The 23155-nt window shown below is 40.3% G+C and overlaps 1 protein-coding gene across 3 annotated transcripts in view; it reads left to right on the top strand.

Annotated features, from left to right (window-relative positions):
• The first annotated feature begins 6006 nt into the window (after positions 1–6006).
• Positions 6007–23155, top strand: part of pum1 (pumilio RNA-binding family member 1) — a 68366-nt gene continuing 51217 nt past the window's right edge. For all 3 annotated transcript variants that reach the window (XM_036145079.1, XM_036145077.1, XM_036145078.1), the window contains exons 1-3: positions 6007–6147; positions 17713–17885; positions 22464–22586. In XM_036145079.1, the coding sequence (XP_036000972.1) occupies positions 17724–17885; positions 22464–22586 (285 nt within the window). In that variant the 5' untranslated portion in view covers positions 6007–6147; positions 17713–17723. The remainder of the gene's footprint in view (positions 6148–17712; positions 17886–22463; positions 22587–23155) is intronic.

Here is a 23155-nt window from a genome sequence, read left to right as displayed (position 1 = left end):
AAGCAATCTGGGCTTCTTTTGCACCTACACAGGGCCACAAGATGATCACCTCTATGCCATTGAAGCAGTAATTCATGCAAAAGGAGGCTCAAGCCTGACAGAAGCCTGACATTTGTGCTTAAAATATATTTTTGATTGGTCTAATTGATATAAATTTTTTCTGAGACACTGAATTTTGGGTTTTCTTTACCTGTAAGCCATAAATATCAAAATTACAAGCAGTAGAAGCTTGACAATATTTTACTCTATGTGTAATGAATCTTTATAAAATAACTGTAACACTTTCTGAGATGACTGGCAAAAAATATTGCACTTTTATGCAATAATATGATTTTTTTGAGATATACAGGACATACATGCATGCTTTTGCACTCGTGCATGAAAACATGCATACATCATGCAACCATGCTAACAACTGCTTCACCCTGAATATGTTTTAGAAAAAAATTATACAAATGAATAAAATATCTAGTTTGATATCTATTTTAATTACTCGAGTGACACTTAAATGTAGAAAATAAATTTTTTGTTTGATTTAATCATAAATATTTCCCTGAAGCCAATTTAGAATGAGCTTCAATTTTTAGAGGTTGTGTCGGAACCGACGAATCAGGGTCTAAACTAAATGAAGGTGCCAAGAGAGTTGTCTGCTGCTGCAGGTAAGATATTATTGTTAGATCCTTTAACAAACTTTTAAAAAACAGAATTAAACATCTGAACTGGTCCTTCAAATGTGATTTACCCCTCCACGGTTATAAAGAATTAAAAAAGAAGTCAGTAACTATTAACTAAACCAGCATTTAGTATTAATCATTCCAGATTTTTGCAGTGCTAAAAACTTGGATAAGTGGTTTAAAAACTTTTTCTTTCAAGGTGACTTTAATTTTGTACAATTCAACTGGAAAACAAAGACATCCGTGTATAAGAAATATAAACAGTGACCTGGTTGCATAAATGTGCGCACCCTTAAGCTAAAACGTTGTTAAAGCACCTTTTGATTCATGAAACGGTTTCAGTCTTTTTTGGTAGGAGTCAATCAGCATCTCACATCCTGACCGGGCAATATTTGGCCCACTCTATCATGCAAAAGTTCTCCAAATCTCTTAGATTGTGAGGACATCTCTTGTCTGAGCCCATAGATTCCATGCTGAATTTTCTGCACTCTGGACCATTGCAAAACTTCTATTTTCTTCCAATGAAACCGATTGATTTGGGCGTGTGCATTATTGACATGAAACCCCTGTCAATATTTGGTTTTCTAGCATGAATGTCTAGGTGTCCTCTTATTAAAACCTGCTGGTGAAATGTACACTTCTCCACGCCTCCCTTGCAAAAGAGGCTTTGTTCTTGTCGAGTTTATAAAAACACTGGTAATTAATTGAACTGGTTAAAAAATAATAAATTACGGGGGCTAAGGGGATGGGTCCGGCATGGTGTGACACACACTCCAAATGCACTTAAAAGAATTACAAAAAAATTAAATAAAAAATGGAGACAACAATCATAAATTTAGAAAAAAAAATCTCTCCTCTCATCTCTTAAAACTATAATGGTGGCCACTGGCCGGCCCCTTCTGCCTCACTGTTTTTCCCCCCTAAACACAAACATGAATTATACATCTATTATCTTGTAATCCTTCATAACATGCAGGTAATCTAGGTATACAATTGTTCCCACTACAAAGTAGCCTGAATTGTTTACTCATTTGTTAACGACCAGGGTAGACTGAATTATACTTAATCTGCTGCTTTCATGCTGTTTATGTGAGTCATGACTACTATCCTTTTTGACCATGTTAATCCATGACGTCAAGCATAAAAACAGCCTGCAGTCAATCCCAAAAAGTGGCCGTAGTTCTCTAAAGGTAACCTACTTAATCTTTTTTTTTCATGCGCATTACATCATCCACACTGGTTGAGCAGTCTCCCTCTGTAGCCACTGGGTGGACACTGGCGCGGACCCGAATGCCCGCTGGGGGCTTTTTATTTATTTACGCCGTGAGCAACATCCCCCTCCTCCTCCTTTTTTCTACGTCGTCCCTTCGCATTCCGGGGATGTAACGGAGCGTCCTCCTGGAGCCACGCACTGGACGGCGGTGCGGCGCAGCGCGCTGCCATGGCTGCACGCACCCCGTTACCATGGAGACCCGGTTGCTTTGTGTATCTACCGCGACGAGAACCGCTCACGATCACCACCACCCTAACAAGCTGAAGAATAATAACAAGACGCTTTATATAATGTTGAGCGTGAGTTCCCTGATGTCAGCGTCTAATATGTGTTGCCATATTCACTCAAGATACTTCCAATCTTTGGCAATATTTCTTTTTTTTTTCTTTCTTTCTTTGTTCTCTCCTTGGAGCTGGTGCTTTTGCTGAAGCAGACTTGAAAGTGCAGCAAAGCAGTTGTGTGACTGAGGATGAAACAAAACCATAACAAATACGGCGAACAATACCAGCAGACAAGACACTGCCGCTTAACAAAGGGACCGGTCCGAAGCGAGCCCCCTCCTAACGCCATTGGAGAGTATGGCAAGCCCTGTTACCATATAATGGCAAGAAAAGCCTTCCAAGGAAATACCCGAACATCATATTTCAGGGCATAATAAATATTTTACCTATTCAGGAAAATTGAATGTTGGAGATGCTGTCAATGTCCTTCCTTTTAGAACAGTTGACTTCATTATTTACATTCAAGTGCAATGCCACAGGTTCCGTGACATGCATTTGTTGTTATTTTGGATATGTAAACAGATTTGTTATGAGAAACTAACATTTTAGATATCTATATTGTTATTGCACAGATTTTGTATATATATATGTATATTCAGATTATAAGGCGCACTTAAAAATCCTTGAATTCTCTCAAAAATTGATGGTGCGCCTTATATATGATTACTATACTTGTTGTGCTTACTGGCTGATTTTATGTGGTACAGTGCGCTTAAAAATCTGTTAAGATCTGGAAATATGACTTTGGTTAGCAATGAAGCCACTCTGCTCAATGGATATTCAGAGCATTACGGTACACCGATCGACCCCCGGAGCAGTATACAAGACTGCCTGACTGTAATGTCTAAACTAGAAGTGCATTCGTGTAAGGCAGCCTGCGCCCAGAGTATGCGCTAGCAACAATAAACCAAGCAAGTTAATTCAATATAAAAGTTCCATTTATCTTGGCCTTATGTCAGAAACAGGGCAATGTAGTCCAACTACTCTGTCCTCCCAACAGAGATGGATAACTCTCCCACTCAGGAGGGGCGGACTGATATTATACACTTGGGAAGAGTATTTAATGCATTTTATTATCCGGTGTGCCTTATGGTCCAAAAATACAATAATAGATAGATAGATAGATAGATAGATAGATAGATAGATAGATAGATAGATAGATAGATAGATAGATAAATAGATAGACAAAAGTGAAAAAATTCAAGATAACATTATTTATTTTGAATATATAACATAAAAAAGACTTGAACAACTGATCGGCATTATGGTTTGAATTTCAGATGGGTAAGTGAGGCTGTTGTTCTCAAAGCCAGTTTCCAGGTGTTGCTAACTACCAAAAGGGAGCAGTAATGCGCCATGTTGAACAAACCACCCAAGGGTTTTATGGATTCTTGACTTAAACAAACTAGGAAATGTAAAATAATTCTAAATTAATGGGGATCCTGCTGAATTTATATTTACATTTGATGAAATTAGTAAATTATTGCTTGAATGAGTATTGCCTCCTCTTAGATATGTTTAGATTTTCTATATTTAGAATAGCGTTCATACTTTTGATGTAAGACACTGCCTGTTGTGCTGACGCTTCTTCACTCTTTATCAAATAACAGCAACTAAAATGGACACAAGAAGGATGTTTGTCTGTCTGAAAAGAACAAATATCTGAAGCAAAATGGTAACAAGGGGAAGTGTTTGAGATATCTAGCACACCTCCCATTGTTTTTTCTTTTGTTTTTTTTTTAGATATGCACAATGAAGAACATTTAATATATCATTAAAATTATTTGACACGTCCATATCATAACAAAAATAAACTGATTTTTCAATATTCAAAAAGAAAATTATGAAAATATGTTAACATTTAATTTAGCTATTATTTTTAAAAAAAGGTAACTATTTTCTGCTGGCACCTTGCTGTAATTTGATGCACTCCGCAGTACCCCTACTACTAGCAGTATTGCACGGAATTTCTTTGCCGGCCACACGAATGACAGGTTTTCTGATTCGCCATCTTAATGATTGTGACATAAGAAACAGCTTGTTGTTGTGCTCACGCTTTTCCATCCATGTCACATAGCATTGTATGAGAGGAAAAAAATGACATTTTGTTATTCTGTGGTCCTGAGTAGGTGTTTGTAGAACTATATTATGCAAACATGACAAAATAAATGTGGTAACTGTCTTTTTCCAATAGTTGTGTTTGAAAAGCCAGCTTTTATTAACTAAACTATAATGATAAATATACAGTATACGTTTATGACTAGTTAAAAAAAACAGTCATCGTCATAACCAGAAAAACAATATTTGGAAATATGTACAGTAATAATAGTATTTTGGATATCCTTAGGATGTTTTTATTTATTTATTTTTTTACTTTAAACAGTAAAGGAAGACAATCACAGATAGAGGTTGTACCATACTGTATGTACCAAAGGTTGGAATAATGTGAAGCAAGTTGTCAGAAGTGCAGATAAATACTTTGCCCTATTAACTTTCCTATCCTGCTCCCCCATTTTTGTTTGTGCAGTGGCCCAAGCAGAACTTGGGGTTGGCTGGGGACCACCAACTCACTGCGGAGAACTTCAGGGAAAAGTCTTTGCGATTGCTCCAGTTTTGAACTTACAAAATTTGACTTCTCAGTACAAAGAGAACAAACAACCATATTCGACAAGATCAAGACAATGAAGCTGATAATTATGCTGAAATGGAAGTTGTCCTAGATGTTGTTTTGTTAACTTTGGAAAATAGAATTAAAGAAACTGCCTGCAAGACATTCAGTTCAGGCATAATGTTGGAAAAGCTAATTAAAGGTTTTTGACAGTTCCTACCCCATTTGAAATGTATATGAGTATGAATGTCATTTTATATAATTTAATCTATATAAAATACAATCATATATAATTAATGCGCAATGTTGTCCAGTTTTGACTTTCATTATCTTTAGTTTTAGAACTTAACTTTAAATTAGCTTGGTGTTCATTACTAATCTATAGTACAATTCTGTCTATGTGATTTTGCCACTGAACATGCCCAATTTTGTTTTTCCATTTTGGGACAATAAAGGTATTTCTTATAAGTGTAATTTCAAATCTGACTTGCAGGAATATGATTGTAACAACCAAGAATGCTATCATTGCTGGAGTGTTGATGGAAAGTTTTGTAAAGATTTTTAGTGGCCACCAATAGCCATAACAGAATTTTTGGAATGTTATGAAGCCCTGCTTATATGGCAGGGCTTGAAATTTAGACCAGATTAAAAAACAAAGTTGATCCTTCCAAGAATTTATTATTATTATTTGAACAACCTAATAGTCATTAAATTCATGTTTTTATTTACTTGTACACTGAAATCCCTTTTTTGCAGTCCCGTTTGGACATGCTTTACTTATTCCCTGGATGTTTTTTATTTATTTATTGCAAACCTTTAGCTGTGTGCATGCAAGTGTCATAACATTTAACCACACTGAGCATTTTGGGGCGAGTTTAAGTTTCTCATTTTTTTTTTTTTTTTTTCAAATTTTTAACAAAATAGAGAAATCAGTCTTTTCAGCCTTTTTTTCTCCATTAACTCTCATTCAAAATATATATTTTGACTTCACTGGAATTTAAATGACAGTTTTTGATGTTATTTTAAAAAAAAATTGTTAATGAAGTACTTGAATGGTGTTTAATTTACTTAGCCATTACCTAAAAACTACGTCATTAATGTCTTAACCCACAATTTTAGATATGTTGTCTGATTAGATACCGCGATGGCTTGCCATACAGGCGCAATGAACCGTACGCTCCCTCTCGTCCCTTCCCGTCATGCGGCGCTGCTGCCTGCTCCTCCGTTCAGCCGCCATGTTGTCGGAGTGAAAGCCCGGGGTGTCAGAGAGAAACTGGGGCCGAAATCCGCGACCATCCACCCTCTCCGCCGGTGAGTATCGCCTCGTCTCTCTCCAATGTTGCCCCAGACCTCCGTTATTAACGCCCCGGTACACATATTGCGGCTTCAGCTGGATAAGGAGAGGCGAAATAAGAAGGTTTTGTGAAGCTGAAGCGGCAGTGTACCTTTTTCTGCTGCCGGCCTCCTTCCTCCCCTTGTGTCGGTCTTCCGCTCCAGACAGCTTTCGGGCCTTTGTTAGCATCCGCGTCAGCGGGACCTAGCTGCACGGCTGGGCCGGCGGACACGTTAAAGCCCACGGGTGTTTAGTGAAATGACAATTATGAAGCCGTGCAGTTAAAAATCGTCGCTAGAAGCTCATGTTTGCCACCGGTGGGAGCTTACACGGGAGGCCGTGTTATTGTTGCCAGACACGGGCAGGGAACCCTCCGCGACAGACGGATAGCTGGCGTGAGTGAACGCCAGTGCGTGGAAATAAACACCGGGAAGCCTTTTGTTCAGCCAGCACGTACACTTTCTGTTCCGCTAGTGTATGTGGAAATGTGGCGGAGGGACGGAGGGAGGAGGAGGAGGAGGAGGAGGGGGCCCCGTGTGGAGGCACCAAACGGGTTATCTGTTGTTAGCCGCAGGTTGGGGTTGTCACACCCCTGTCTGTGCCCGGAATGCCGCGGATTGAGCCCCGACTGCCGGACGGCCAGCCGCCGCACCGTGGAAGGGGCTCAGCCCGTTTCCGGGTGCCGAGGCACACCGAGCCGTGTGCGGAATGGACGCGCGCGCGCTGCGGTGGATTTCCGGGTGTTTCAGAGAGCTGGAATGGAGCGCGAGCGTTTCCTTGTTGCTGAATGAAGAGTGCGACAAGGAAAACAAAGGCGGCAGCGGCGGCGGTGGGGTCTGTGGGTGAGCCGCGGGCAGGCCGGCCTGTCTGCGCTTCCATCTTTCAGGTGTTTAGCTGGCCGAGCTGCGCGTGTTTGAGGAGATCCATAGTGTCAGGCGGGCTCGCGCCAAGGTAATCGCTATATATGGACCAGTTTAAAGGGGACTGCCTGTCTCGTTGGGACACTAATGTTAGATTAGAGCCTGCTGGATTAGGGGAGGTTGTAAAACGCAAATTATGCTCTTAACGTTGCACACCTCTAATGCTGTTATTTAGTTGGGATTTTATAATAAGACGGACCAAACAAGCAAATAGTTGCAAATAAAAAAATCTGAATAGCGTGTCATGCATATGCATGGGCTGAGTGATTTTAGGGAAATGACCGCTATTGCACAATAATAATGATATGACTTGCCATAAATACACAATTAAAGTGTGAATGTCTGCTTTGGGTTCCTGGTGCGTCCAGCCTCTGAAATTCATTATCTTAACATAATGTTGGTTGTTTTTGCATTTGAAGCAACCTTGCTCTAGTTTAATGACTTTTATGCTGAATTAAATAACAGATGCCACCAGATATAAAGCATGGCACTGGTTGCTGTCCAAGTTGTTCTTTGTGAAGTGCACGTTGCGTCCGGCGACGTCTCAATATTTGCGGTTTATTGTGCAGCCGTAGCACACAGCCCTCTTAATCAAAACTTTGCAGAACTACCTATTGCTGCATGCTCTCTGGGCTGTGGGGTGTGTCTCTGCTAGCTTTACAATGTTTGACCATTCTCCCGTGCAGACATTGCCCAATCTCAGTCGGGCGGGACATAGAGCCTCTGTGAAATCAGTTTTTTCCAAACTTTACCATTAATTTTCAACAGATTATTAATATTTTTTGTCTATTTTCTATTTTTGGCCACTGCTTTGATCAAAGTCTTTTTCTATTTTAATTCTGGTTCATGGTCCTGCTGGAAGGTGAACCCTTGCCACAAGCCAATTTGTTGCCTCTTGCAGGTTTTCTTCCAGGTTTATCGTGTATTTAGCTCCATCCGTCTGCCCTGATCACCTTCTTTGTACCCGCTGGAGAAAAAACAAACACCTGCATTACCTCTAGAGCTCCACAATATCCTGGAAATATCGTTATTGCAATATCAGTGTGCACAATATTCATATGGCAAAGGACTGTTAAGAGTTTAGTAAATGTTTGCTAATTAACCCAACTTGCCTCCTACTTATTATATAGCTGGTCTCTCAGCTGCAGACGCTCACACAAGACACACACGACATTACCCACAGAGCTAAAGGTCCTTGTGTATCTTGCAGCCCATATTATTTTAATATTCACTAATAAAGCCATCACAAGGTTTTCTAATCTAGTGCAGCCCTGATCCCCACAGCATAATGCATCCACTACCATGTCTCCTCAGGGATGGCATGTTTAGGGTGACGGGCACGGTTATTTTTATTTTTTTTAGTTTTTTTACTCGTAGCATTTTGCACGCAGGGCAAAAAAGCTCTATTTTAGCCCCATCTGAGAACATCCTGAACATATTTGATTTTAATCAGAATTACCTCGGTGAAATGGTGCTGGAAACGTGTCCGATTTGTTTCTTTTTGTAGAAATGATTTAAGAATCGGGTATGCCTTTTCTTCCGTTTCAGTTTTGTGCTACTTTGTGTTGCTTGGTTTCTTAAAATCTTAATAAAATACATTACATTTTTGTGGTTTTAATGTGAGAGAATGTGGAAAGGTTCGAGGCGTAGGAAACGCGTTTTTTTGCGAGGCGCACGCTTCTTCAGGTTTAAAACTGTGCGTTTAATCACTACACGGCCTTCACGCTTTCCTCTGATTAAGTAACCAGACCACCTCTGACCTTTTCACAATGACAGCCCCCGGTTTGTCTCCACGTCTTGCAAATAAAGTCAGTAATCTCTCTCCTTGCACACATTCTTAGATAGTGTTATTTTTTTCCCAAATAGTTTCATTTACGCAATATGCTGAGTGGTAGGTTTGTTTGGTGCAAAATAGATAAAACAGTTATCCTGGAGCTGTTTGTTGCCGTTAGATGAACCGGCCTTTGTTTTTTCCCTCTTCTTCTGTGTTAAAATATATCAAAAGAAAAGGTAAAGGCATAAAAAGGGTGCTTGACAAAAGGTGACCAATCTCGTCTCAAAGGTTGCATTTTGTGTTATTACCTGAGAAAGTGTTTGTCCTTGCGAAGGCACGAAAAACCGAGTATCTGCCAGAGCTGATAACATTGATCTCCTGCTGTTCCTCGCCACAAACCGTGCTTTAGATTAGTTTTAAAAAACAAAAACATTTCTGGGGATACGTGTCAGGTTCTCAGAGTCCTAAACTAATCAGTAAGTAAGGACGTGTTCTGCACGTAGAAAAAAAATAGTAGGATGTTGCATATAGTTGTATGACAACGAACTAATCTGTTGGTTCATGCTGGTAGAAATACAGTAACAATGGGAGAATGCAATCAGAATCAGATATACTTTAATAATCCCAGAGGGAAATTACATGAAATGTAGGATAGTAATAACTTATTTAAAGGGTTAAGGACCTAGTTTGACCTTTTGAAGAGAGCTTTTATCATCTTGGGGCTAAAATGAAGGTTTCTGTCTGAGGTGGCCCCTTTATAATTATTTAACCTTTCTTATGATGTCCCTCCATCTTTAAATTAATGTTAAAAAGTACATGATTTCATCTTTGGGAAACCTAAAACAACTGGTGACCTAACAGAACACAATGGACGGGCTCATAGAAAAAAAAACATCTTGAAGCTTTGGAAGACTTTTAGGAGAATTTTCTGTGGTCTTAAGAGACAAAAGTGGAGCATTTTTCTGATAGTTTTTCTGTGATATAACTAGCAGAGTGTTTCAGAAAAAAAGAACAGCATACTGACAGGCAAACATGGTGGTGGCAGGGTTATGGTCTGAGTCTAAGCTGATCAGCCCCAATCGATGAAGTAGTTCAAAGATGCTCAGTTGTGCCAACATCAGTATAAACTGACCCGTTGACATTTGCCAAAGCTAGCGTAGCTTTCCCTTTTCAGCCAGTTCCCTCCCTGCCACGACCAAAACAATGATCTGCTGCTGGTGGAAGTTTATCCTCTGCCAACGCGTTTTTTTGTACAACTAGAAGAGAACATCTGCAAGGAATAACTTGAGCGTTATTTTAATTTTTAGAGGTACTTTTTAAAAGCCCATATAGGGCCAAGTGCTGCAAATTAACTGTAGCTATTGCATTATGACGCAAACGTGGGACTGCTGTTTTGTTCAGTTTGTCTATGTCGATGTGTGTCTGTTCCTACCAGTGTTGTAGTCAAGTCACTATGCCTCGAGTCCGAGTCCAGGTTCGAGTCACCAGTGTTCAAGTCCGAGTCAAGTCCAAGTCATTAAAAAAAAATCCGAGTCGAGTCCGAGTCGAGTCCACTACTCATCCGAGTCGAGTCCGAGTCGAGTCACTATTGACGTGTGATGTATGACATGAAGCAGTAACATTCCATTGCACTAATAACTCTTTCGCTGTAGTTACCCTGGTTTTACTCGGTAAAACGACTGCTTTTTCCAAGTCTAAGACGTCTCCTAACCATGGTTTTTAAACATTGTTGTTATGGAACGCGCAACAGCGACTCGAGGTACGCTGATAGGCCGCATATGAAGGATGTTAAAGCCGCAAGCGGCGTCGATCGGCCCTCGCAGCCAAGCGCACTCCGGCCTATTGGCCACCGCCGCGGTGCCGGCCGGCGGGCGGGGTTCGCACACCGCCGCGGTGCCGGCCGGCGGGCGGGGTTCGCACACCGCCGCGGTGCCGGCCGGCGGGCGGGGTTCGCAAACCGCCGCGGCTCGGGGCGGGCGGCGGGGTTCGCGCACCGCCGGCCGCCCACCACTGCAGATGCTGTTACGCATTTTCCTCGCCCGTCCACCGGGCGATTCCCACAAACGCGTTCGGCAGCATTCCCCCATGACTCACAACAAATCTGGTGCAGATCGGTTGATGTAGCGAGGAGATCCAGCCGTTGGATAATGATAATGCATTTCGCCACCGGACCGGACTAAATTGTTCGGCGGGCCGGAAAATGTATACCGATTCCTGGACGGTGACTACAAACAGAAAAAAACTGCAAATGACGCCATGAATGCCGAGCAGGAGAAAAACAACGACTTACCTTTCTATCAACTCGGCCCGTTTTCCAGTCTTTATAAGACATCGACACTCAAGCCATCGTTTGAGCTGAACGTTGGTATGTTGTTCCACAGTTCTACCAGTAAAATGGGCGCCTGGACATCCTCTTGTGAAAGTTTAACAGCTGTAAAGTCGGTCATATAGTTGTTGCATGTGTAATGGCTGGTTGCTACGTGCGCTCTCACACTGTTTGCCCAACCTTAGCGGCAAGGGGCGTTGCTCATGAGATGGTGACGTCACGTGCGCGGTACGACATTTAGATATTAAAATCATACACCAAATAATATTCTAATGACATATTAAAATTATAGCCTAATGATATAAAAAAAAGTCGAGTCTTTTTCTCAATTTCCGAGTCAGAATGATCTGAATGTAGGAGTCCGAGTCCAAGTTCGAGTCATCAGTGCTCAAGTCCAAGTCAAGTCACGAGTCTCTAAATTTAGCTAATGACTCGGACTCGAGTTCGAGTCTCGGACTCGAGTACTACAACACTGGTTCCTACTAAATAAACTTTGAAATGAAATGAAATTCAGAGGAACTTTCCCTATAAGGCAGATGGATACGAAAACGCAGAAAGCTAGCTACGCTTCAAGCTAACGCTACAACACTGATGTTTGAGAGAGTAAAGCGTCTGTATCTGGAGCAGTAAAGTAGTAAACCTCCCCAACTTTACAGACGGGGTTTTGTTGCACCTGAACTCCTGTCGACAAGTCCGCGGTGCAAAGCTACGCAATGCTCCGGTCCACTGCGGTACAAATTAACCCAAGAAAAGACGTTTATCGGTTGATGGATATGTCGGCTAACGCCGGGCTCACACAGAATACGGGGCACATACGGTTCCGTTGCTGCAAGGAACTCAAATTATTAAAAATCAGTGCGTACACTTAGATCAGCTACGTGCCGTTGCGGGTCCGGTTACCGAGGCTGTGCGGCGCTGCTAAAAATCCTGCAAGAAAGAAGGCTGGCCAGAATTTTACGAGCCAAACAGGAAACGCCAGGCGCTAGACAGGATAAAGTTTTGGTGAATTTCAAAATAAAATCATCCCGCCCAACTTAAGCTAACTTGACTAGTGTAAACAAAATGGAAACACAGAAACAGGAGGAAACAGAGGAGCTTTTGGACGATGAAATGGGATTTATATGCACACAGGTTTTAGTTTGTAATCATTTATGAGGAATAGCAACAGAAAAGACCGTGTGAACTGCTCTTCTCACCAGCGCACTTTCCCCAGCCGCAGCTAGCCGCCGTTTCCCTAGGAGCCGTGTGTTTACGGCAAACCGTACCTGGATCAGAACCGTAACCCACACCGTAGTCAGTGTGAGCCCGGCTAATAACTAGCAAAACTGTAAATCTATGTTATGGAGGAACCAGACGAAGGCTGGCAATTAAAGCAGAAAAATGTAGGAAACTGTAGCTGCTGGTGTTGCTCACTAAAGAAAATAAAATGCACAAGTACTACAAATACATAAATTGTACAGAGCTGATGCTGAGTACATTTGCCTGCACCAGATCCTTAGTTACACTGTAAAAAATACGTTCTGTATGGGAAGGATTTGTTTTGGATGATCCTTTATTTGTCCCTCATTAGTAAAATTTATTTGTATCATCAGCAAATGGAAGCACATGTGTCCCACTAAAGATGAGCAATTATGATAAAATGAAATAAATGCACAAATAAATCAAAGGTAAACACTTCCATTAGGATATTAATACATATACTAACTCTTATCTTGTCCACTGTTTTGCCAAACAGGTATGTGACATTTAAATGATATATTTTTCTAAACAAGGACTGAAAAGTCCTCCCACTTATTGCTTTTGCCTTTTATTAAGAAAGTTCTATTTTTATCATGTTGTAATTAATCATACATTTTGCTCTTAACCAGAAACAATCCCGTGCCTTTATAAAATGTTGTGGTATTAAAATTATATCAAGTATGAAGTATTTTTCTTAATATCTGTGTCGAGTTTGATATTTCAGTGTTGTGACAACCCTGCTTTGTATTGTTTATTTTTAGATGACTTGGTAAAAATAAAAGGCAAAAAGAGAAGGATTTGATTACCTATACTTTCTGCATCTTCTCTTTTTATGACCCGGTAATATACGGATGCTAAATGATCATCGTTGGACCTGATTTCCTAAAGCATCGATGTAATAGCTGAAGATTGCAAAATTACTACTCAGGTTGATCTTCGGTCTTGTTTTATTGTCCAGATGTAATATTATGGCTTTAAAATAGGGGTGTTAAAAATACTAGAAATAACCTGGAAAAAGGCGTTTCTCATTGGACTGGGTTCTGTCTCATTGTGCAGTGGGTTCCTCAGAAACAGGAGAACTGGATGTTCACCCATAAGCTCAGCCGGATGAAACGCTCGACAGAAAATAAATGGTTATTGGGGCAAATTTAGAGCTATTTTCATGTACACTAACCTTTCCTTTCATGACTATCTATCTAGACAGAAAAATAACTTAATACTTTTATGTTTAAAAAAAAACACCTTTCTAATATATTGATGTTGATAAGCAAGTAAACCCCTATGCAACAAGAGTGGAGACTGTTTTCTCATTATGTAACCTTAATGACATTTTGGTGAGACACTGGCTCACAATTCACACATAACACAAAGGTACAAAATAAAGACATATTCAAGTTGAATGCTCCAACAACACCTCCTGAGAAGCTAAAAAGCGTGCAAATAATTTCAGCATCTGATAAAGTTTAAATGTTTGAGTCAAAAAAGACAGAGGGCAGTCAGTTTATTGAGGGAGTGTACCAGACAATGCTCACAGATAAGTTCAAAATTGTGCAAATAGACGTGAGCAAAAACTGAATGTTCAAGGTAAGTGGTCAGAAAAGTAGGTAGCAGTCAGTTTACACTGTCCAAAAGCATGAATGTACCAGACAAGCACTCCCTGAGAAGTGAAGCGTGCAAATAGACATTACCATGAGAGAGGGAGTGTGTAGATAATTCTCAGTCGGATCAAGACCTGTGGTACCAGCAGGTTCTGGGCTGGCTGTTTATTCGGTTCTCGGCAGTGGGCAACAGCTCTGGGAAAGTCTTTGATGTTTACCTGATGGAAGTGGGACAATCAGTGCATTTCCCGGGTGGGTGGGGTGTGTGGCAATACGTCTGGCCCCGTCTCTGGACTCCGTGTCTAAGATCTTTTAGACGGCATTTCACAATCCTCTGTGTTGACCTCACCACCCGTGGTCAAAGCCTTCCTCTCCTGCGCCGTACAGCTCCCATACGGCACTGCCGCGCCGAGACACAAGATGCTTTCAACTGTAGCTGTGTAAAAGTTTATGAGCAGCCAAGCAGAACGTCCCGTCTGTTTGTATTTGCTGAGAGAGAAGAGCTGAAGTCGTTCTCTTAAATAAGAGGAACCGGACATCACGGCATCTCCGTCTTCATCAGATCACTTGTTTACCTTCATCCCAGCGAAATTGATCCAGCTTTATTTAGCGAGACAAAGCGTAGCTACAACCACTAAAGTTTTTTTTTCTTGACCAATAAGGTGAGCAACATTTGTTTTAAGATATTGCACAGATTTTCTCCAACAAACAGGTGCCCCTCAGAGGCTTAATATCACCGGTACGTTCTGTGAGACCACAGAAACAGTCGCACGTTTATTTTGGCAGGACGTATATCCTTTTAGATCAATTATCTGATCCGGGGCCCATTAAAATCAATTTTATTAAAATTCTTTCTCCTACTTTTCCATTAAAAAATTCTTTTCCCTTTTTACTTTGTACATAGCTGTAGATAAATGCTGAAGCAATTAGTTAAGAGAAAGGTGATGCATTTAGAAGTAAAAACAGCATCTCGGACCATGATGCATGTCATAGGGCTCTGCTTATCTGGTCTCCAGTGGCCCCCATCTATCTGAAAAGTTTTAATGACTGCAAACAAAGTTCTGAGTTTAATGTGTTTAACTTTTTCATTATCATATCCACGTTTTTTATCAATCCAGATTATCTAACTGTAAAATGGATTTCAAAGTGTTGATCTTGGTAATAAATAAGTTTGCTGCAGAGAGTACGAAACTGGTCAAAAACTCTTAAATGCGTACAGTTAGTCGTTTGATTCTCTATATAGACTTGTTTGACACTAAACCCCAGGGCATCTTGTATTTATGGTGTTCTCACCAGCTGTAATTTTTCCTACCCCATTATTTTAATTGTGGCTCCGTGAGTTGAGTAGTCACATTGCAATCAGGAGGTTGTGGGTTTGACTCCGGCAAGATATTAATCCCCAAGTTGCCTTCTGCTCTGCGTAGCGGTGTATGAATGTGTGTGTGTTAGTGAGAGCGATGGGGTGATTGTGGCTCTAGTTTAAATTGGTTAAAGTGTTCAGTACGATTAGAAAATCCTTGTATAAATTCAGTCAATTTACCATTTTTATACTCTCCTGTTTGCCGGTCCTGATGCACGTCATCCGTTTAGACCCGATTTGTAGCTTCCAACCTAAACTAAACAAGTATTTCACTGTTGAAATAATCTCAGCCATGTTTGATCCTCTCCAGGTCCAAATCTAAAAAACTTACACTGACCAAAACTGACCTGGGCTGTCCTACATCACACAAAGACTCTCAACACACACTTTGAGATTTGTGATTGGTTTAATTATGACAATACAGCACGGATTTTCAGTCTCGACCCTCTGGATTGAGACAGCTGTCATTTTGACAAAAAATATTTGACATGGTTTCCAGATTCTCTGAAACACGTTTTCTGAATTGAAAACAAAAAGGGATCCTAAATTTTCCAATGAATATTTTTAATATGTTCTGTCTCGTACCGGGAGCCGAGTTACGGGTCTAATCATTAATTTTAGCGGCTAATGTTGACGGGTTGTCAGGATACTAAAATTTCTCTATCGATAAATATTTGACACTTGATACAATATCCAATGCTACAGGGAATAAAAAAACTAAAGGCATAAAAAATATTTTATTAACATGGAAAACTCACCTTTTTCAATCTCAGCATGGAACAAGCTTTCTCAACAGAATCACAGATGCCAGTTAAATAAGTGTGGAAATAAATGCTTGATAAATAACGCCAATATAACACATGCCTCGTAGCATGCTAGCTACAGCTATAAACAGGACATTAATGCTAACCAACGGTTGCGTTAACATCAGTGATAAGTTTAATTTATTAAATTAAATTATGAACGAGAAATTTTATTTATTAACCTGTTGGAATTCATCTTGAAGGCCAGGGTGTTTGTTGTGCTGCTTGACTTTGTTGCCACCGCTTTAAAGCAATGGTTTGCACTCAGGCCTGTTAAGATCTTTGGGTTTCTCTTCTTTGTTTGCCTTGCACGTAAAATATTTAGTATCGGTACCATGCTTAATTAGCATTGTATCCGGAATCAGCGTTTAAAATACCGATACCCTGAAAAGTATTGACGTGGACAAGAAAATTATCACTTTATTTTTCTCTGTTGTCGTTATACAGTTTCACCTTGATGCCCTGGTTTCTTCTAGTATTTCATTAGAAAATGATAAAGACAAATGGAAATAAGTAATCAAACAACAACTGAGATTTGTTTTCAATAATCGTGAAGCTAAACACTGACTTTCCTTAACAATTGCTGGACTTTATGGGATAATAATGGCACTTTGTCAGCTAGAAGTATAGAAGCGAACAAATCCCACTTGCAGTAGTGTTTAAAAGTGCAAATATATCTGAGTACAGCCAGAAGTAGTTGGGGACGTTCCTGTTTCTCGATTAAATAATTAAAGCAGTTTTATTGCCCTGCACTAGTACATTGTTTACCTTTTATTTTTTGCGTGCAAGCTTCAGGTGGACAACTATGACATCCGTGAAATGCCACTCGCCTGGTAGAGCCTGGACCATCCTGTTGGAGAAACCCCGCTCTTAATTTTTAGGAGTGGTTGACGTTTGCTCTGCCGAAGAAACCAAAACACGCACGGCCTACTACAGCTAAAACTTAAAATCACTGATGAGCGTCTGCAGCTGACTGTGGCAGTTTTCAAGCATAAACTTTGTGGAGCCAAAACAATTTTAAATCTCAGTTCCTCCGTCAGCGTTTTGTTGCTCCACAGGAGAAGAGCTGGAGGCAGACCCATAGAGAACAATAACAATTACAAATGTTGCCAGCAGCATCGTATTTAAAATCATCTGTTATTTTCATTTGTAGTCTGACTAATTCAGCGTAACAGCACTGTTGTGGCGTAACCAAGCTCCACTTAGCTGCCACGTTCGATTCCCACTTGCTGTCTGTTTATGATCATTGATCCGAGGTCGGAAATGCCGGCGTGCGTCGTAAAAGAGCTTTGCCTCGCTTTATTTAAAACGGTGTTTGCTGTTATTAAGCCATCTTTTTACAGCTTGAAATACTTCACACTATTCAGCTCTTATGAATCCCCTATTTAGCCTTTGAAGCATCAGTATAAAAAAGAAAAACATTGTAAACTCGTCGGGACAGGTCCTATACATGTTGTTTCAAAGCATTGAAGCGGTCTGTAAGCGTCTTCCTGTAACACGCCTCTCTCTCTCTCTCTGAACAGGCTGTGGTGGAATGAGCAGCGTGTGTGTGTTGAAGAGGAAAGCAGTGCTCTGGCAGGATTCATTCAGCCCCCACCATAGAAGTACATCTCCCAGCATGCCTGTGGTGCTGAGCAGCGGAGGACATGCCCCCCCAACTGGGCAGACCCCTCAGGCCACACCCCCCAGTCAGCAGGTAATACCCACCAGTTCAGCTCTTTATTCTCCAGCGAGAGGCAAATCTGGTCCACACGCCAACACAGTTTCCACTCTTAATAGTCGTCAAACATATCAACAAGGATACGGAAACAGTGAAACGGTTAAACAGATGTGCCAAGCTTGGGCAAAGTTAATTAAAAGCTTTAAATGCACTTGGGACTAAAGAATATTTGTCCTGATTGCACCTTCTGATTGGCCGCCTGTACCTTCAGGTCTCTGCTGGCTCCTGTAAGAGACTCCAAAGAAAACGGCTATTAGCCTACGATCACACTGCAGGTCTTAATGCTCAATTCCGATTTTTTTGTGAAATCGGATTTTTTTTGTGTGTCCGTTCACATTTCCAAATATATGCGACTTGTATGTGATCTCCTGTGTGAACTGCATTCATGCGCCTAAGTGTCCCGCATGCGCAGTAGAGGACGCGATGACGTCATACGTAGCAAGCGTGCTCAGTGTTTGCGGAAGTAAATAAGTAAGCCAGCACATTACCAACGCAATCTTTTTAAGAAGATCGAAACGGAAGAGAGACAAATTTTAGCGACGTGAGCAACTTTACTGATACGGACTTCATTCATAATTTTCGAATGACAAAGGCAACCTTTACACTGTAAAAACGGATCTAAAAATAAGTAAAATGTTCTTAAAGTTAGTGTATTTATCCTTGATTTGGGCAGGTAAATAATATTATCTGCCAATGGAATGAGTATTTTGACCCCAAAATAAGATAATTAGACATCCTTCACTTGAAATAAGATGATGGAGATGAATTGTTCGTATTTTAAGCGCAAAAAATCTTATTCCATTGGCAAATCATCTTATTTACCTGCCAAATCAATGGCAAATACACTCATTTTAAGAACATTTTACTTATTTCTAGTTCCGTTTTTGCAGTGTATGTGCGTCTGAACGGATCTCTTTAGCGCTCTCACGTAAAAACACACATCTTCAGTGGCCATAGCAGCGAGTAAACGCGATGCCGCGAGGCTGTATGGACTTGCAACAAGTGCTTGTTACCGCACAATAGCCAACCTCTTTTTTTTTTTTTTTTTTAGCCAACCTCTTTGGCATAGCCAGGTCCACCGTTAGTGACGTTTGTCAAGTATCAATGATTGTGCGTTCACGGGAAGTCACCAATAACACAGAAGAAAGTTTTCTCTAGTTGCTTTTTGGGGTGGGGGAAAAAGTCACTGGATGGGTCTAAAAAAGTAACTAAATATAGCAGGAAATCTGCTAGATTGGCAGCAGTGACCAGGTGCTTCCTCAGATTAGAAGTATTCCCGTCGCTGGCCTTGCACTTTTATTCCAGCGTAATCTGTGTGGCGTTTTGAAAAGTGGAGCCAGACTTTCCAGCGCTTGGCTGGACCAATTCAATTACATTTTATTTATTTAGCGCCAATTCATGAAACATGTCATTTTGAGGCACTTTCCAAAGTCAAAATCAATCATCTTATACAGATTGGTCCAAAATGTCCTATATAAGGAAACCAGTTGATTGCATCAAAGTCCCGACAAGCAGCATTCACTCCTGGGGAAGCGTAGAGCCACAGGGAGAGTCGTCTGCATTGTACATGGCTTTGCTGCAATCCCTCATACTGAGCAAGCATGAAGCGACAGTGGGAAGAAAAACCACCCATTAACGGGAAGGAAAACCTCCGGCAGAACCGGGCTCAGTGTGAACGGTCATCTGCCTCGACCGACTGGAGGTTACAGAAGACAGAGCAGAGACACAACAAGAGAAACAAAAAAGCACAGAAGCATACATTGATCTAGTAATCTGTTCTACATTAGATGGTAGTAGCGGGTGAGCCGTCTTCTCTGGATGATGTCACAGTTAACAGAAGGCCAGACCAGGTGTACCTACTATGAAGATAAAAGAGAGAGAACAGAAAGTTAAAAGATGAAACAGTCATTTCAATGTAATGCAAAATTGGAGAACAGTAGAAATCAGTGACCAGTGGACACTGACATCATCACGCTCTTGTGCGTGCAATGCACGTTTTCATGTGTAGTGTTCATGTTCACCATGGAAAATCGCCCACTCTTCCACTCCCTCAGTGTCACAGTGATGCGTTTAGGTACCGAAACATGATAGTGTTTGATTTTAGGTGAATCGGTGCTCTGTAGTGCCGACGGGAAACGGTCGGTACCTATAAAAGTACCGAATTACGTACCCAGCCCTTATAACTATGAACCACTCTGTGTCATTTTAAGATGGTTCTTATCTTTGTTTAAAACCATTCACACATTCTTTAGTACAAGTAGGAATGAAATAAATGTTGCTTTTAGAGAGACTTTTTCATAGTTGATGCGTAGAAAAAGCACTAATTAATGTGTAATTGACTGTCTTCTCTGTCTGGGTAAAACAAGTTATTTAATATGGTCCTATTACACATGTGAGGTGAACAATTTATAAATTACTGATTTAGTTTCCCCTGGTTAGTGGAGGTGCTGCTGTTTAGGCAGGATAGTTTAGTGTTGGAGCCGCTGGCTACCAGACAGACTAACCCGCATGCCAAAAATGTGAAGTAAAAACAACTAAAAGTAAAAATAAGCTGTGTTGTTGATCATCTGAGCAGTTGTTCCCAGATCGGATACTCCCACGTTCTCTCTGCCGTTGCATTATTTGAACTGGCTTAAAGCTTTTAGTTGATCTCATGAGAAGCAGCTTATTTTTTTTTTTCTTTTATAAATACTTAGTGACGTTAAACATCTTTCACAGTTAGTTCAAGTTAAATCACATTTTGAGAACAGGCTTTATGTGTGAGCCGTTCAGTCATCTGTTTCCAGTTTGACTCTGTGGCACAAATGTTTTTCAGGGGAAATGTGTGTTTATGCTCAGAATGAGTGAGCAAAGAAGTCACCTTTCCTGTTGTTGGTGGGGAAAAGTGCTCCTTTCTGTTTGACTGTACGACGTCTCACTAATGTTTTAAAAACATTTTACCATATATTTTCATGGGACAACACTGAACATATTATACTTTGTTGCAGTATAGTCTGTGTACAGCTTGTATAACTGTAAAATTGCTGTCTCTTTAAAATACATTAACATAAAGCTACTGATATCTAAACCGCTGGAAATGAAAGTGAGTACACCCACAAGGGAAAAACGTGCAAATTGTGCTCAATTAGCCATTTTCCCGCCCTGGTGTCATGTGACTCGTTAGTGTTTCAGGGTCTGGGGAGCGGACCGTCTCTCATACTGATCACTGGAAGTTCAACATGGCACCTTGTGAGGGAGACCTGTATGTTACTTAGTTCTTTGTCTTGGGTTTAGTAAATCCGTTAAAGGTTAGGATCCTATATTTTGAGGCATAGATAGAAATGAATCTGTAATTCCTCCTGTTTGTGTCCTATCTAAAACAACTGGCTCCACAGACAGACCTAGAGCACATGTCAGTGTTTCCCCTACCGTTCTACGGGGGGGGGGGGGGGGGTGACTCGCCCCGCCTACAAAATCCCCCGCATGGTTTTGATGTTATTTAATGTTTAATAAATAACTCTCAGTCTGTGATATATTGCCTTGTCAATAGGCAATATATTAATGCCCTATATATTGGCCAAGCTGTATTCTTGCACAAATGCCCTTTGCACAATCAATTCTGCACATACAAATGCTTTTAAAAATACTCACCTCCACACTGTGTGACTTCTCCTGCATTGTCTACATTTGAATTGTTTACTTTTAAATCACTGCTGCACTTTATACTGTAATTTAATTTTACTGCAATTTACAAGCTGTATGCAACGAAATTTCGTTCTGCATACAAAATGACAAATAAATACGTCTAAGTCTAATTAACCCTACACCACCCCCAAAAAACATTTCTAGGGGTAACACTGCATTTTTTTCTTCTATATTAACAGTTTGTTGCGCTTAATTGTTAAATCAGCACATGGTTTATACAAATAAGCTGGAATTGGATCTTAAAGAAAACCAAAACTGGTTACTGGCCAGTAAAGACGTGTATTGCATAGGGCAGGATGATAATTCAATAACAATATATATCTATCGATAGACGTATATCGATGATAGAAAAAAAAGTCAATGAAAAGTTCAATAGCAGAAAAGTTTCCCCTTTTTGCATTCTAGCCCATCATGTAGATTAATATTACAGTTGTCACATCCTCCCAACCAATCACAAACAACACAGGAGCGCTCCGTCACCAAGCTCCGCCCCCTTCAAAGAGTTAAAAAAGCTCATTGTTTTTTTTAAAAAAAACTGCCAGTTTTGGTAAAAAGTTGATTTGAATAAAGGGTTGAGTTTGAATTTAGTGTTTGTGTTCTTTATAAATAGGTCGCTAAGAAACAGCATAAAATGCACTTAAAATCTATGTTTTGAATTTGTTGATAAATATCGCCATCGATTAATATGATTTTTATTTTATCGATATGCTTTTTTTCTTTTTTTTTATCAATATCGTCCAACCCTAGTATTGCAATGTTATGTCATTCCTCTCCATGCTGGTAAATAATCCCTGTACATCGTGGCCGTTTTCAGACTCTATGCCGACCCAATATTAATGTCATCTGCATGTGTTTGTGTGTCCATCACAGGGTGTGGCGGGCGCTGGACGTTCCCAGGATGATGCCATGGTGGATTATTTCTTCCAGCGGCAGCATGGCGAACAGCCCGGCAAACATCGCTGGCCCACTGGAGACAACATCCACGACAGTCAGGTGGGTAGATACTACAGAGGACAGTGTCTGGGTCACTTATGAGTTGGCATGGGTCCCTAGGAGTTTAAAATACCACAGTGACACATTATGTCCTCAAAAATGTAAAATATAAATGTGATGCAATGATTTTATGCCTAACAAGAAAAGCAACAATTATTCTTGCCTCAGCTAAAAATATGCCTCATATTATAATTAGGGCTGGGTGATGCAGCTTAAAATAAATATCACAATATATTGAACAGTTCACGTCTAACCATATGTGGACGATAACATTAACTAACCAACTTGACCATAGCCTTTATCTATAAAAATTACTTTTCCTTTAATTTTTTTTAAAATAATGAAATGGAAAATACCCATGTGGTAAAAGATTGTGCAAATTTATTACAACATTTTATTATTGTCATAATAAATTGACATTTTATTACAAATCATTAATGTAATAAATGTTCTACATGTATTACAATACATCTACTACGTTTATTGTGGTAAATTTCAGTGTCAGTAAATTTTTGGCTTCGTTGCCTAGACCTAGTTATAATAATTAAGAATTATTTAATGGTGTTTTG

Source organism: Fundulus heteroclitus, chromosome 13, assembly GCF_011125445.2.
Source record: "Fundulus heteroclitus isolate FHET01 chromosome 13, MU-UCD_Fhet_4.1, whole genome shotgun sequence".
NCBI lineage: Eukaryota > Metazoa > Chordata > Actinopteri > Cyprinodontiformes > Fundulidae > Fundulus > Fundulus heteroclitus.
Note: the sequence above shows the minus strand (reverse complement) of the source record. Positions and strands in the feature narration are given on the sequence as shown.